Source organism: Phoenix dactylifera, chromosome 5 (assembly GCF_051530095.1).
Source record: "Phoenix dactylifera cultivar Ajwa chromosome 5, Ajwa_hap1_PhDact_Kaust_v1.1, whole genome shotgun sequence".
NCBI classification, from domain to species: Eukaryota; Viridiplantae; Streptophyta; class Magnoliopsida; order Arecales; family Arecaceae; genus Phoenix; species Phoenix dactylifera.
Window position 1 is genome coordinate 25,429,067 of NC_143194.1, and position 16,823 is coordinate 25,445,889.

Sequence of the window (16,823 nt, forward strand, 5' to 3'; positions counted from 1 at the left end):
CTTATAGCATTAGCCTCCATTCATAGATTAATAATTCATCAGATGGATGTCAAAACAGCTTTTTAAAATGGAGATTTAAATGAAGAAATCTATATGGACCAGCTAGAGGGATTTATAATCTCATGCCAAAAAATAAAATTTGCAGACTAGTCAGATCTCTCTATGATCTTAAACAAACACCAAAGCAATGACACTTGAAATTTGCTGAAACCATATTGACATTTGGTTTTGAAATCAATAGTACAAACGAATGTGTATATTATAAGAGAGTTGGAAATAAACTTGCGATCTTGTGCCTCTATGTAGATGATATACTGATCTTTGGGACAGATCTTCAGATAGTTGATGAAGTAAAGCAATTCTTAAATCATAAGTTTGATATGAAAGATTTGGGACAAGCTGACTTAATTTTAAATACCAAAATAATTAGAAATACAAATAGTATTAAGTTATCCCAAAGTCATTATGCTGACAAGATTTTTAATAAATTTAATTATACCGATTGTCAACCTATTTCTGCTCCCTTTGATCACTCTACATATCTTAAGAAGAACTTAGGAACTCCTATCTTTAAAAGCCTATATGCTCAAATTATAGGCTCACTAGGATTCCTAGCAAACTACACTAGGCCAGATATAGCATATGATGTGAATAGACTTAGTAGATATACTGTTAATCCAAATAAATATCACTGGACAGTATTAGAGAGAATTCTTAGGTATCTTAAGATTACCAAGTCCTATAGTTTGCACTTTAGTGGATTTCCTGTTGTTCTAGAAGGCTATAGTGATGCCAACTAGATCAGCAATACCTTAGATGTTAAATCCACCACAGCATATGTCTTTCTTCTAAGAGATGCTGCTGTGTTTTGAAAATCCACCAAACAAACCTTGATATCTAGGAGTATCATTGAATCTGAACTGATAGTTTTAGACACTATTAACACTAAGGCTGAGTGGCTCAAAGATCTACTAATAGACTTTCCTGCAGATGAGTCATCTTTACCACCTGTCTTCTTACATTGTGACTGTAAATCTGCAATAGATAAGTGCAACCAAGAAAATTCCAATGTAAAAATGAAAAAGCACTTAAAAATGCATCATAAATCATTAAGATACAAATTGAAAAATAACGTTATTGCTTTAAATTTTGTAAAATCAGAAAATAATTTGGCTTATCAGCTTACAAAAAGTTTGTCTAAAACAGTAGTTCTAGAGTCGTCGAGGGGGATGGAGCTTAGCCCATAAAGATAGATCACCACGGTGGGAACCTAACCTTAAAAGGTTCAATGGGTAGAAACAAACCGGAGTGTGACTAAGAGGAGCACTATTTTATGTTTTCCTCATCCCTATGATGCTAGTGCTCATAAAAGCAAACGGTAGGATGAGTTTGTTTCTATAACTTTTAATGAGTCCAAGACCCAAGAGGCAGGAGCTTCCTTGCTGGCTTCCTTATTATGACTCACCTATATATGTAGTCGTGAGGCAGTGATTATGAAAAATGGACGATTCCCTAAAAAGCACATGAAAGATACCTGCGCATGGCCATATTAGCTCAACCCACTTAGAACCCAAATCGGGCTATAATATTTGTGCTGTTGATTTAATCTGAGCCATGGACCGAGGGCGTCGATCTTAACCTTTATCTGTGCATACCCTGCCCGCCGGAGCTAGTCGGAAACATCATCCAGTCGCATTGGCCGGTCTGCCACCGCATCAATCTTAAGCAGGGAATCCTTATCCTAGAACTCATGGGGGGAGGTAGGGTAGCCGCAGCCAAACCACCGTTCGACTCACCATGTTGATTCTTGAGACAAAGTTGGGGCGCCGCTCCTCCATCGCTAGCAATTGGTTGGCCACCAACAACGGATCGTTTGCCAACGTAGCATCCCGACCAACCATGCTCCAGAATCTGAAAGTCGTGAGGCCCTCCGCCATCGAGAAGAAATCGACGTTGTACGCCAGCTTGCCCCACAACCGAAGGTCGCACGCCACCCACTGCCGAAACCTAGCAGCCCAAGCTCCGAACAACCATTGCCGACGACGACCATGCCTCACTCCCTCCCCACACGAGCAGCCGGTAGCTCCAACACCTCTATAAAAAAGGCTTTGGAGCACCGCCAGTTCCTCCGCCGTGATCTGGTGATTAGTCCACATCTGCCTCCAAGGACCCTGTTCCACCTCCGACCACAAGGAGGTGGTCGCGTCCCCTTGCTTGTCCTTCGGGGCCGTCGCCTTCTCCGGCGCAGTGGTGGTCTGAGCTGCCATCAAGTCGGCACGCTTGGTATTCGACCGAAGGGCACACTCAACAGCACGGATATTGATGCAATCGGGTCAGAGTGCCCCAAAGCCCTTTCTGTCTTCAGAGCGTCGTTGCATCCACTTTCTGAAAGCAATAAAATTGCATGAATACTCTTCAAAATTGCTATTTGTATTATACTCTTATAAATATTTCTTTTTGCATATTTATTTATTAATGATTTTTTGTTATTTTAATTTTAAACCAATAAATAGCATGAGTACATATAAAAAAGAATATATATAAAAAACAAGTATTTGATGAGGATACACATACAAATATTAATTTAAAAAAATATACAAATTCTAATATTTAAAAGAATATGTATAAAAAAATGTTATTATATATATATATATATATATATATATATATATATATATATATATATATATTCTTTTTCACTATCTCTCAGGGCATAGCATCCACGATCACCAATGCTCTGAAAAGTGCGCTGCAACGCCACTTTTTCCCGAAACCTTTTCATCTAATGACTGGCGGGCCTGCGACGCCATGGGTTGACCAGCCTGATGGATTTACATCTTGAGCTGATTTCAGATCAAGAGGACAATCAGTAACTAGGCAGATGCAGCGATCAGCTTCTATTATTTTAATATTATTTTTTGTACAAGTTGCTTATGGCTGCTTATTGTTCAGTTTTGGGTAATAAGATTTAAATCAGATTTTCTCATGCAAGATTCAATTAATGATCCTTAGCAGTGTAGCACCACTAAATAATTTTATAGAAACGAAAAAGAATTATGTAGCACAACCTCCTCAAAAAATTGATTTGATAGTTCAGATTTGAAATCAGCCACTCTTTACAAATTGTATTAGAATTGGTGCTTACCCTCCTTAGGACCCTCTTTGAAACCCAAGTGGAATAAAAGCCTAAAATAGAAGATGGCAACGGAAAGGACAACGCCATAGAAGAAGAATATCCAAATATCAAGAAACCGCTCGATCAAGCAATTCCAAAACTTAGGATCATACCTTTTTTTTTTCCAAAAAAGTTCTTATGCAAACTGATAGGAATGAAAGATTCCAAAGATAATTAAATAATCCTTTCCCATTGCTTAACTCCTCGAACTCCAAATTTTCTAAATGAATAAACAAAAGGATTTTTTTTTGCATGAACACCTTTCGAAATATCGAATTTCGCATAAATACCCTTCCAAAATTGATATTTACAATATATACCTTCGTAAAACTCTGTTATTGTACAAATGTCTGTAATATAACTGTTGTTCTAACAGTGTTGAGAAAAATCATATTTATATTAATTAAAAATAAAATAAAATTTTAAAATTACGTTATTATTTCTATTTGCTTTTTCTGCTATCGGGATCACGATCTATTTGTATGTCTACCCATTAAAAATATTTTAGTCATTTTAATTTGAAATTGTTAAGTTTTTAATGTCGTTAGATAGCATGGGTTCATATGCAAAAATAAAAACAAAAAAAAGGACAAAATGACAAAACAAGTATTTTACGATGGTATACATGCAAATATCAATTTTAAAAAGATATTTATACAAAATTCAATATTTATGAGAGTATTTATGTAAAAGTTCTAAACAAAAAACCTTTACCCTTGCGTCTAAGGAATGCATTTTGTATGCGGTACATGATGAGAAACAGAGAGGAACCAGAGAAGCGTCGTCTAGGTGGTTTCAACTGACCCTCTTTCTTCGACATTTTAGCAAAACCTGAAAATTCATTATTAATTACCTTGATAATGGATTGATTAAAATCTTGTTTTAAAAATGCAAAACAAAATCTTGGGCCTGCCATGATGCACCTTGGACTCCCCTTTGATCAAAGACAAAAAAAGAAAAGAAATCATGCTTTCATTCAACAAGAGGGAGATAAAATATCCAAGTAAATTCGCAAAGACTTCTTATTTCATTGCAAAGCGGCAAACGACTACATTAGATACCCTTCAACAGACATTCAGAGACAAGAAGGCGCGCTAACACATGCAAACACTTATACAACGACACATACTCGTTATTCCCTCGAAAGAAAGAGACTGCAGCATCACCAACGAACGCCTCTAGAATGCAGCGCTTCTTGTATGAATTCAGCCAGAGATTTCGATGGCTTTCACCTCGGGCTTCTTCTTCTCCTCTTCTTTCGGCACGGTCACCGTCAGCACCCCGTTCTCCATGGACGCCTCCACCCGGTCCACCTTGGCATTCTCCGGCAGCCGAAACCGCCGGAGGAATTTGCCGCTGCTTCTCTCGACGCGGTGCCACTTGTCGTTCTTCTCCTCTTTATCCTTGCTGCGCTCGCCGCTGATCTGGAGGACCCTGCCCTCCTCTACCTCCACCTTCACCTCCTCTTTCTTAACCCCGGGGAGGTCGGCTTTGAAGATGTGGGCCTCCGGGGTCTCCTTCCAGTCGATGCGGGTGTTGGCGAAGGCGGAGGTCTCGCTGACGAAGCTGGGGCGGGACTCCGCGAGGGCGCGGAAGGTGTCGAAAGGGAAGCTGTGGAAAGGATCCCAGACGTCGAGGGAGAAGGGGTCGAAGATGTTGCTCCGCCTGACAATCGACATTCTTCTAAATGAAACTCTACCGGTTGGCGACAATAAATTTGGCTAAGGATCTCTTCACTTGGAGACGTTTGAATGGCTTGTCGATGATGTGTTCGGGATCGGATACTGGAGTATTTATAAGTGAGGAGGAGGAGAGGTCTTGAAGTTTCCAGTTTCCGCTCTTCCTAATATTCTCCATGCGTGTAGGAGCGCGAAGCAACGCCAGAATTCCGGAAGCCTCTAGTTGACAAGGAAATCCTGGGGCTGGCCTGGCTTTTTGGCCCATGGGCCCGTTTCACCATCTGATGGCGTAGGGATCTCTGGTTTTCGTACCCTGGACCTGGGTTTGTCATTCATGGATCGACCAGGTTTGCATCCTTGGCCCAGATGCTCCCGCCGAGTAGCTTCTAGCATCTAACGGTTCATGCTCTTTAGTCTTAGGAGGTAGAATGAGGAAGAATTTGGGAAGAAAGCGACGCGTGATTCTACAATTGCAAAATGGAGAAAAGTACAAGTTAGTAAAACTATATATCAAGAAAAATTTAAGATCACTTAGAAATAAATCTGTTTTTTTAAAACGACAAAACTAGAAAAGGGGAAGTTATGGGACATAATGTAATTGACAGAGAAGGGAAAGAACATAAAAGAAGCAAAATAAATAGAGAGAGAACCCAAAGCCTATCAGCTCACTTGCAACCTTCCGTTTATTATTGTGATTTATAAGTTTTTTATAATATATATTTTTTACTTTCTATTTTTAATCATTTTTGCATCATTCCTATCTAATAATTATTAAATTTTAAAATTTATTTATATATTTTTGTTGAACTTTTTTATTCTTATTTTATTCATACATTGTCATTTTTAGTAACTTCAAAATTTATATTTTTAGTATTTTAATGAGATATTCTATTGCTCTTGATTTTCCGAAATTTCTATTATATATCTTCATCCCCATATATTTCTTATTTGTATAACATATTGTTTTTTCTAATAATTTGAATATAAAGATAAATTATTTCAGATAGCAATTCTCACAACACGAGGATTTAATTAATAATTAATATATTATTAAAATATATGCTATTTGATACTTTTAAGTTTTGACATCATGACCATTATTTTTATTGGTTAGATATTAGTTAAATTACTTATTTTATTTTATATCATAATTAAGAATAAATGACTTATATCATGTATATCACCTATTATTTTGTAGATTAGAAAGGTTACTATTTAGATTATTTTTTTATTTAAGAATTCAATCTCCACTATAAGAAAAATGTAACTTTTGAATTGATCTGGTCCGAAAGAAAAAAAATTCAGCTTGCTCAACTTGAATCTTTCATTAAAAAAAATCTCGAATTAAAATTTTAATTTTTTTTTATTGATCTTTCTTTATCTTTTAAATTAAGATATATAGATTCTATTTATAATAATAGTGAGGTCGTAACAATTTAAATTATTTTTTTTAGTTTAAATAAAATTAAATATTTTAAAATAAATATAATTAATAAATTTAAGAAGATAAATTTTTACATCTGTTTGATTTTTTTTCTGAAAATGAGCTTCATCAAAATTCTATATAAAATAATTAACTAGCTCTTTTCGAGGCCTAAATAATAAAATTTCATCTAAATTTAATTCTTATAATATTAACCTAAAATTATAGATCTTAAAAAAATATTTAATTTTGAAAAATATATATTCTAATACTAAACTATAATTTCTAAAAATTTGGGATACTAACTTTTCGAAACAATGAATCTGAACAGAAGTGACCAAAATATTCCCCATCAATCGAGTCTAATAACCTTTCTAAATATCCAAAAAAACAAAAAATGTAAAAGCCAGAGATGTTTCTTATTAAGTTTAGTGATCCATTTCACATTAAATTTGATAATCCTTACAAACACATCAATCAAAACAATACGGTCCTTATAAATCTCAATAAATTTATTGTAAGACCAACAAATTGAATGAAATAAAAATTAATATTTGGTTTCAATTTTATCGCTTATTTATGTGAACCATACACCACATCCATGTGATGGCGTTCTCCTATTAAATCGTCGGAAAAAGCCTTCAAATTAAGGATGATATTCCGAAAGCACAGATTATTTTCCATTATATTAAAAAGGCAACCGTACAGTACCAAGACAAAACCAAAACAATCTTACTCGGCGAACACTATAATTACACACCGATGACCAGCCCTTAGAAAGGAAAAAAAAAACAGGAAGCACACACTTTTGGCAACAAGGCACCTGGCGATCTCCATGGCCTTATTCAAGGAGAATACTACGTCTCTATACTTTCGGACCCAGATTTTTCCACTTCAGCCAGATATCTCAATGGACTTCATCTCGGGGTTCTTCACCGCCTCTTTGGGCACGGTCACCGTTAAAACCCCGTTTTCCATCGATGCTTTCACCTGTTCCACCTTGGCGTTCTCCGGCAGCCGGAACCGCCGGAGGAATTTTCCGCTGCTCCTCTCGACGCGGTGCCACTTGTCGTTCTTCTCCTCTTTCTCCTTGCTGCGCTCGCCGCTGATCTGGAGGACCCTGTCCTCCTCTACCTCCACCTTCACCTCCTCTTTCTTAACCCCGGGGAGGTCGGCTTTGAAGATGTGGGCCTCCGGGGTCTCCTTCCAGTCGATGCGGGTGTTGGCGAAGGCGGAGGTCTCGCTCACGAAGCCGGGGCGGGACTCCGCAAGGGAGCTGAAGGTGTCGAAAGGGTAGCCCTGGAAAGGATCCCAGACGTCGAGGGAGAAGGGGTCAAAGACGTTGCTCCGCCTGATGATCGACATATTGCTTAGATTGTGCTCGTCGGCAGTGGAAAATTAGCTTCGGATTTTAAATGCTTTCTCAAATTGGAACGGCTTCTACTCGATGCGATGATCTGCACCCAGTCCTGGTAATTTATAGATACAGGATGGATAGGTCTCGAAGTCTCCAGACTTCATAGTGCGGACCCGCCTCGGGGACACGTGGATGGCTCTGGAATGCTCGACCACGAACCACAGCTTTCCGGAAGACGCTACCACCTCTCTAGCTCTGCCCTGGCCCATGGGCTTTCGATGGGCTATCCGAATAGGGCCCAAAATATGCGGTCCACATGTCTCTCTTCCTGAGTTTGGGTTTATCTACTTATTTATTCATTTTATTTTTTTGTAACAAAAGTCTCGATGCTATCTCTGGCTGTGAATTCCGTTCGTCCTAAAAAACTTGCAGTCACGGATGGTTAAATTCCTTTTCATAAATGTGCAACACTGATGGCTCACCAAAACTGATTCTGATTCTAGAACTCTGGTATCCATGTTCGTTTTGGGGAGCACTGATACTCAGATACTCCAAGTTCTTCGTTTCTCGCAATCCAATTGAAACATTAAATAAATATCCTATGTTACAGATTCAAAAAAAGGGCATATATATTTTGTGGTGGAATTCGTTTGAGAAAAACTTTGCTGATAGAATCAATATTGTGTTGATGAGTCTCAGTGTCACGAAATAGAATCCAATACAAACACAGTCATTTCTACATTACAGTAAACCATGTCCGTTCCGTTATTAAAAGAATTGAATACATTGTAGATTCATTTAGCAATTCAATCCCATCTTTTTGGCATTATTTTGTTCTTGGTTAAAGCATTTTAAAAAGCACCCTTGGGCATGAGCAGATTCGGCCTTGAGAGGGCTCGAGAGCCATCCTAAACAATCCCACCAAAAGTCCGTCCTTTGGCCATGCATGGGTGTGTTCGAGTCATTCTTTGCACTCCCACAAAAAAAAAAAAAACAGCATCGGCCTAGAAACTTCAGTACGTACCCATCTCTTGCTATATAAATCCTTCAGAGATCCAAGCTTCCTCCCATCACCAACAATCTGTTCCAACATTCAGCTCCAATCAAAGTAGCTCCATGGTAATAAATTCCCACTCTCTCGACCCTAAATACTGCACAACATGAAAGATACAGATCTCTTCCAAGATTCTTGAGCCGATGCAGCAACAACTTCGGTCCCTTCTCTCTCTCAGCCTCTTAAGATTCCTTCTAAGATTTCCCATTTAAAACTCTCCGGAATTGTTTGATTCAGAGGAAGAGATTTTCTTCACTTTCAGTATATGATGGCTGGAAAAGTAGATTTTATATTTTTAGTTGACTATAGAAAAGTAGCATATTTCAGAATAACTTATGTTTGATTGAGCATTTATTTTTTTAAAAAAATATATAAAATATCTATTATGCTCTTAATAAAGAAAAAAAATCTCTAATTTTCGGTCGGATGGAATTAAATTTTTTTATGTCCAATATGAATTTTTCATTTTCATAAAATATGAAAATCTTATTTTTATTAAAAAAACTAATTTTCTATCTCTCCCTTAAAAATTTCAATGGAATATGAGACATTTCTCCATTTTCTCCTTGGCCATATTTTTCTCTTTCCTCTTCTCCTGAATCAAATAGTCTTTCCTTCTCTCCCTGAATCACTCTCCAATTTCATCAGCGAGACTTCCACTTTTTCCAACACCTGCATTGAATAGAAGGAGACGCCGGAGGCCCACATCTTCATAGCCGATCCCCATAGAGTGAAGAAAGAGAACGTAAAAGTAGAAGCGGAGGAGGGCAAGAATATCCTCCGGACCAGCAGCAAGCGTAGCAGAGAGAAGGAGGAGAAGAACGAGAAGCGGCACCGCGTCGAGAGGAGCAGTAACAACTAACAAGTTCCTCCAGCGGTTCCACTTGGCCGACAATGCCAAGTTTGACAAGGAGATTGAGGTAAAATCTATATGAGATATTAGGTTCAGTGCATAGGTGCGATTCTAGTCCAAAAAAAGAAGATGAAAGAGAAATAAAGATATCAAAAAAAAGGAAAAAAATCTTTGGCTCAGATGTTTGTTACTGTTTGCTTGCATCCTTTAAGTACTATGAGTGTTGGCCAGACATTCATACTTTTCTGCTAGATTTTATACTTCATTGGGCCGGTTAGTTTTCTATGTTAGGCGTGTAAGAGCAATTTATTCGCATGTCACGATCTTTAGGTGGAGATGAGATTAGCGAGTCTTGACAGCTCCAAAGCATCAACAAACCAAACACTAGCTAATTGTCCTCATGATACTAATCCACAAGCTTGATCTTTTATTACCTTCCGTGCGGGATGGGTGCTGCTATCGAGTTCCGAGCAAGGAGTCCACACTCAAGATCTGTAAAACCATTCTCCTTGCCATCCGAGAAACTAGTAACTATATTTCTACTTGTAGAAATTCCATAGAAATTTGAATCCTTTGAGGCAAATAAGCATTCATGTAGAGCTTTCAAGTCGAATATATATCTGGAAGAGAAAGTACCAGCATTGCCCATCGGCAAACCACCTTATTCGTACTTTCTCGTAAAAAGCCGATTACCTATAGTCTTCTTATTGTGGGTCAATCTCGGATGAGCATACGATAGATATAGCTCATAGAAAAAAAAAAAAAAAAAAGTGATTCAAAAAAAAGGAGGGTGGTGTGAGAATCCGTATACAAGAAAAAGGAGCTTTGGCGACGCTTTTTGAGGCTTTTACCGACGCTTATAAGCGTCGGTAATTTTCTTCCCGACGCTTTTCAAAGCGAAACCAAAGCGTCGGCTATGTCGGAGTGGAAAAAAAATTGTTGACGCGTTTGAAAAGCGTCGCTAAAGGGTATTTTTAGCGACGCTTTTAAGCGTCGCTAAAATTCCTAAACCAGTTCAATTAGCGACGCTTTTAAGCGTCGCTAAAATTCCTAAACCAGTTCAATTAGCGACGCTTTAAAGCGTCGTCATAAATTTTTTTATGAAAAAAAATATAAAAATACCCAAGAAAACCTTGTTGTGCCCTATAAAAAAAAAGAAAAAAAAAATTACTGGGCGGCCTCAGCGATGGTGCTGTTGGCACAGAAGTCGTCGCGGGTGGCGCCGTTGCCGCCGGGGATGAGGAAGTGGGCCAGCTGGCCGGTGTTGGCGACGAGATTCTCGTTGCAGAGGAACTCCTCGCTGCACACCCGCTCCACCTCGCGCTCGTAGTCGTGGACCAGCACGTCGGTGGGCCCCGGGCCGGCGGAGCGGGCCATCACCGCTGCCGTGAAGATGGCGGACATCCTCCCGGGGGAGGTGGAGGCGTGGCCGCGGGGCCCGTCCACGAGGATGACGTCCCAGGGGATGTCGTAGAGGGCGAGGCGGCAGTCGGAGAAGAGGAGGTTCTGGACGGGGCGGCAGTCCCCCCGACGGCCGCGGCGAGCGGCGGCGATGAGATCGGGCATCTCTCGGGCCTTGGTGGTGTAGGCGATGTCGTAGGCCTCGAGGCCCGGGAGGCGGCCCTCGAGGTGCGCGATGTAGTACTCGTTCTCGTCGAGAAAGACGGTGCGGCCGCCGTGGTTGAGGGCGCGCCAGAGAGGGGTCTCGCGGCCGAGGCCAAAGACGAGGAATTTGCAGGGAGCGCGGCGGCGGAGCACGGCGGCGATGGTGCGGAGGTCGGCGTCTCCCATCTTGCCGCTGGAATTTGAGGCGGCGGCGTAGTTGACGAGGGCGTCAAAGACGGGGTCAGGGAGACGGGAGTTGTGTCGGAAGGAAGAAGGGGCACGGGCAAATTGGTTAGAGGAGGAGAGGCCGGGGTCTCGAGGGGTGGTGGTAGTGGTGACGAAGGCGAGGAGGGCGGCGAAGGTGAAGAAGGAGGCGAAGGCGATGAGCCAGAGACGGTGATGAGACCCCAGGAGATACAACATGGGCGCCGCCGTGGATCCACCGCCAGCGCCGGCGCCGCCTCCGCCACCTGCCTGCTTGGCGGACTGCAGGAGGATGAGCTTGGCGTTGTTGATTCCCTTCATCTCTTTTGTGCGCTGCTCTAATTTACAATAGGAGGAGGGATCGGGGACTTGGGTGGCCTGAGAAGGCATGAAGCCGACGCCGGAGAAGAGGGAGAAAGCTCCATCGAACTCCATCGACGCCGGAGAAGAGGGATCGGGGGCCTGGGTGGCCGCTCTCTCTCTCTCTCGCTTCTTGGAAGGAATCTAATCAAGAATCGGGAGGGGGTTAGAGATTTGTAAGGGAGGGGGTTTGAGGGATCGGGAGAGGGGAGGGGATTTGTAGAGAGGAGGGGGGAGGGGGCGAGCGGCGGAGAGAGAATTTGCAGGGAGGAGGGGAGGGGGGATAATGGCCTCCGACGACGCTTTCTAAAGCGTCGTTGGGAGGAAAAAAATAAAAAAAAGGATTTTTGCTTCCGCCGACGCTTAAAAGCGTCGGCCCAAGCTACGGGTTGCGACGACGCTTATAAGCGTCGGCGGAAGCCAGACTTCCAAAAAAATTGCCGACGCTTCTACTTAGCGTCGGCAGACAAAAGTCGGGAAAGATAGTTTTTCTTGTAGTGTGTGTTTAGCCCCACATTGGTTATTCACTGGATAGATTTTGGGTACTTATACGGAATCAAAGAACCCAAATAATATCTTCCGGCTAGCCATTTTGGGTGAGATTCTGAGTCATTATAAATGGTATCAGAGCCGACCCGGCCCATAATGTCACGCCTCGAATTCAGATCACGACACGACCGTGCTATTGCAAAATTAAACATACAATAACACGCAACTACTTTAAAACTTCAAATCGATTATGAACAATTATATTCCTGAATATCATCAAATGTTTCATCAGTAAAGATTGATTACAGAGCGTTTAAAAATATCAACATTTAATATTTTATTTTCTTTTCCCCATAACCTTGAAGCATGTCGCGCTCCTTGTTTCTAGCATCTCCTACTCATCTGTAAGAACATAAATAAATGGGTGTGAGCTATAAAGCTCAGTAAGTAACCATGCACAATCTTATCAAATCAAGCATAATATTTTTGTATGCCAATACACTATTTGAAGAACAAACAGTTGTAACAAAGAAAGCATTTTCTATAATCAAACCAGACGTAAACCTTTTGCCTTTATTCCATGCTTTGAAATCCGTACTCATCATTATTCTTGCTTTGAAATCCGTACTTATCATTATTCATGCTTTGAAATCTGTGCTGTTATTATTTATGCTTTACAATCTGTGCTTGTAACAAAGTAAGCATTTCATATAATCCAACCAGTCATAAAACTATGCAAGTCCATTCATGCAACTTCATAAATATGATTAAGCATCATAAAATTTTTGCCATTTATGCATCATAAAACTTTTGCCATTAATCCATACTTTGAAATTCATACTCTCAGATGGTAGTGTAGCTATGGCCGCTCTTGTTCCCACGACAAGGCTTTTACCACTACATGGTCATCTTCCAGTTACTATTACCCACTGACGGGGGTCGTAAAGCCAAGTTACTTTTACCCACTGACGGGGGTCGTATGCCTAGTTACTGTTACCCACTGGCGGGGTCGTACATAGCGATCTGAGAGTTCTTAAAACAAATCATGTTTTTCATAAATCTTATTTCATAGATACGTTGGAAAGTGAATAATGGCATCATGCTAAATAAAGTTCATGATCTTGCTGAAATCTTTATTTTTCCATGCATTTTTCTACATCATCATAATCATGTGTACATAATATGATAATCATGATGGATGCTATTTATCCAAAATCATGCAATCATTTGCTAACAGATGCTTGATCCTAATTTTGTGAAAATATAAATAATCATATACAATTTCATAATCAAATAGTCACAAGTACTTGATAAAACATAAGATTATATCAGGGTTACTTGCATTTTCCACAATTCATATACACAATTCCAATTCCATAAATAATACTTTTTCATCATATAAAACGTGATACATGATCCATAATAAGATTAAGACAGGTTACTTACCTTAATTTGCTCACCAAATGCCAATTCTCCAATACCTAGCAAGACCATTAAATTACATGTCACTTGCACATTTAATTTCTATTTATTTATAATCTTAAAGTCATTTACAGCCCATCCCTAGGACTCAATTTATTTTCGAGTCCATAGCCTAATTCAATTTCCGGTTCAGGCCCATGGCCCAATTTAATTTCTGGTTCGGGTCTAATCTACTTCCTAGTTCGGATTTGATTCCATTTCTGGTTCAAGTCTGGGTCCATTGCATATTGGTTCAGATCTGACCCAATTTCTGATACAGGTTTGGGTCAATTGCATACTAGTTCAGTTCTGACTGAATTACTGGTTCAGGCCAGGGTCAATTGCATACTGGTTCAGATCTGACCTAATTACTGGTTCAGGTCTGGGTCAATTACATACCGGTTCAGATCTGACCAATTACTGGTTCAGGCCTGGGTCAATAACATACTGGTTTAGTTAATTCTGTGTTTAAGAATATTGGGCTCGGACCAGAGCCTAGCCCGGCCTCGGGCTTCTAAAGCCAAATTTATTTGAAGCTCATTCCGGAATCAGGCCCAATATGGCCCACAACAACTTTTATTTTATTTTTTCTTTCCCCTTCTTCCTTATTTTCTTCTTTTTTTCTTTTCGTTTCTTTCTTCCCTCTTCTTCCTTCTCGAACCTTCCTTTCCCTGCTTTTCTTTCTTCTTTTTCTTTTCTTTCTTCTCCTCCCTTCCCGACGCTTCTTCTCCAGCTTTCTTCTTTCTTTCCCGAGCTCCTCCCCCTCCTCTTCTACTCTCCTCCCATGAGGCAAGGAGGCTCGATGGAGCGCTCGGGCGGAGGCCGGCCCGAAGCTGGCGCCGCAGCCAAGTGGATTACCAATTGAAACCCCCTTTGGTTCTTCACTCTCTTGCGGAAACTAAAAAAGAAAGAAGAAAAAACAAAGAAAACGGACAAATCTACGTCCTACCTATATCTTCTTAAATCCCATCAAGAGAATTCCAATATCAAAGATAATTTAAGCCCTGAGTCCCCACCTTAACCCTCTCGCAAGACTAGTTAAACATAAAGAAAAAGTTATAAGAGTAGACTATAAAACGAATCTGAATAGAGTACCAGCTTGTCTTCTCAGGCAAAAAAAAAAAAAAAGAAAAGAAAGCAAAAGAAAGAAAAAGCTTATTTATTCCTCTAATTAGTAATTGCCAGTTCTCAGACGCATCCCAGAACACACTTACTACAGGTCTCGCAAGCTATAAAGACGTCTCAAATGAGATAAGAAATTTGATAGACTAATCAAGCCCTCATCTCCATGCAAAGAACGTCTAAGAATGAACAATATCCCACATCACTTAGAGGATGGCGACGGCAACGGAGATCCACTGCCGTCAGATGCCTTCCTTCCCCCGCCGTTGCCTATCATCTTCTTGAACTCCTCAAAGTTCACGCTACCATCGCCGTCCAAATCGACGGACCGGATCATCTGGGCGCAGTCCTGAACGGAGCACTTCTCGCCCAATCTCGTCAGCACCAGATGAAGCTCCTCCGCGGAGATCCGCCCGTTCTTGTCCAGATCGAACATCGCGAAGAAGCCCCTCAGCTCCCTCTCCCCTCCAGTGAGGTCGCCCAGCCCCCTGTGGAACGCGGCAAACTCATTCAGATCCACGAAGCCGTCTCCGTCGGAGTCGAGCTCCGCCATCATGGCTTTGAGTTCTTCGTCGGATCCCTCAAATCCGAGGGCGCGCATCCCGTTGGCTAGCTCCGACGCCGAGATCTTGCCGTCGCCGTTGGCATCGTAGCGCGCGAAGACCCGCTCGACGTCGTTCATGGAGGCCGGCTCCGGGGGCTTCTCCGATTCCTGGGGTTTCGCCATCGCGAGCTTCGTATTCTATTTGTAGTGGAGTGGACTAGCGGCAAAGAAGTGCTTTTTGTTCGACATGTTCGCGTACGGGCCTTATATCAGAATCCTTACGGCGCTTTCCTTTTGAAAATTAAAGGCCGGTACATCTTCGGACGTGCCTATCTTTATAACATCCGGTCCGTATACATTTAACTCAAGATCCTTAGAGGACGAAAATACCCTCCATGTCCAATCTAATTATAAAAGCCAAGTCCGTTCTCCGATTACGATATAGTTTTATTTTTTCTATTTTTTATTTTTTTATTTTTTGCTTAAGAAAAGAAAAAAGAAAAAAGAAAAGATGAGGAGAATCTCACCCATATAGCAACCCCTATTGGCCCCCTCCTCATTGAAGAGTGTTCGATGCGGGTAGTGTTGGAAAAATTAAATACGCACGCGGCCATTCTCGGGCTACAATAGATTTCTTTTGTGTTAAAATAGAATTGTTTTGACGCGGAATAATTTATACATAAATTATTCCCTTTATGATTTTCTATTAATTATAATTTTTAGATTTTGTTTACTTAGATAATATATTGCTAACAATCAAAAAAAGTGTTTGGTTTTTTTTTTTGTTAGTAATATATAATTCAGTAAATCATTCTAAAAATGTAATAATTTGTTTAACCTCTAAGAGGTTTATCATACCTTTGTTTGGACTCCTCAAGGAGTAATTTTCCGATCCCATTCAAATGCAAAATTCGGAAATTGGTTAATACATAATAATTAATTCATTGAATTGACTTATTAGATCTCAATCAATTATTCTAATAAGGTAATAAATCTTATAATTCATTGAATTGACATTTTAGATTTCAATTAAAATATTTAATTTTCTGGCACAAAATTATTAATCAATTATTCTAATAAGATAATAAATCTTATAATTCATTGAATTGACATTTTAGATCTCAAATACAATATTTGATTTGTTCGCACAAAATTAGTAATTAATTATTCTAATAGGGTCATAATTTTATATTCATTGAATTGACATTTTAGATCTCAATTACAATATTTGATTTGTTGGCACAAAATTAGGAATTCTTTATTCTAATAAGGTAATAAATCATATCATTCATTAAATGAACAAATTAGATCTCAATTACAATAATTGTTTTGCTAGCACTAAATTAGTATTCAATTATTACTAATTCGGAAAATTCAAACGAAAAATTTAAAAATGGGTTAATCCATAATAACAAATTTAATTTTGCACTTAGACTTTTCTAAAAATTGAATTTGTGTGATTTCTAGTAAATATATCTACTAACTAATAGTGTCAAA

The 16,823-nt window shown here is 39.9% G+C and overlaps 3 protein-coding genes and 1 pseudogene across 3 annotated transcripts; all 4 read right to left on the reverse strand.

Moving 5' to 3' along the window:
• Positions 1 to 4,173: 4,173 nt before the first annotated feature.
• On the reverse strand, positions 4,174 to 5,180 carry LOC120111545 (16.9 kDa class I heat shock protein 2-like). The gene has a single exon (XM_039128788.3). The coding sequence runs from the start codon at positions 4,852 to 4,854 to the stop codon at positions 4,381 to 4,383; it is 474 nt and encodes a 157-aa protein (XP_038984716.2). The 5' UTR covers positions 4,855 to 5,180; the 3' UTR covers positions 4,174 to 4,380.
• A 1,755-nt stretch (positions 5,181 to 6,935) lies between these two features.
• LOC120111544 (18.1 kDa class I heat shock protein-like) lies at positions 6,936 to 7,743 on the reverse strand. The gene has a single exon (XM_039128787.3). It carries the CDS (start codon positions 7,640 to 7,642, stop codon positions 7,172 to 7,174), a length of 471 nt encoding a protein of 156 aa, XP_038984715.2. The 5' UTR covers positions 7,643 to 7,743; the 3' UTR covers positions 6,936 to 7,171.
• A 2,942-nt stretch (positions 7,744 to 10,685) lies between these two features.
• On the reverse strand, positions 10,686 to 11,682 carry LOC149753509 (protein IRX15-LIKE pseudogene; annotated as a pseudogene).
• A 3,121-nt stretch (positions 11,683 to 14,803) lies between these two features.
• LOC120111542 (putative calcium-binding protein CML18) lies at positions 14,804 to 15,639 on the reverse strand. The gene has a single exon (XM_089930768.1). The coding sequence runs from the start codon at positions 15,507 to 15,509 to the stop codon at positions 14,985 to 14,987; it is 525 nt and encodes a 174-aa protein (XP_089786894.1). The 5' UTR covers positions 15,510 to 15,639; the 3' UTR covers positions 14,804 to 14,984.
• Positions 15,640 to 16,823: the final 1,184 nt, after the last annotated feature.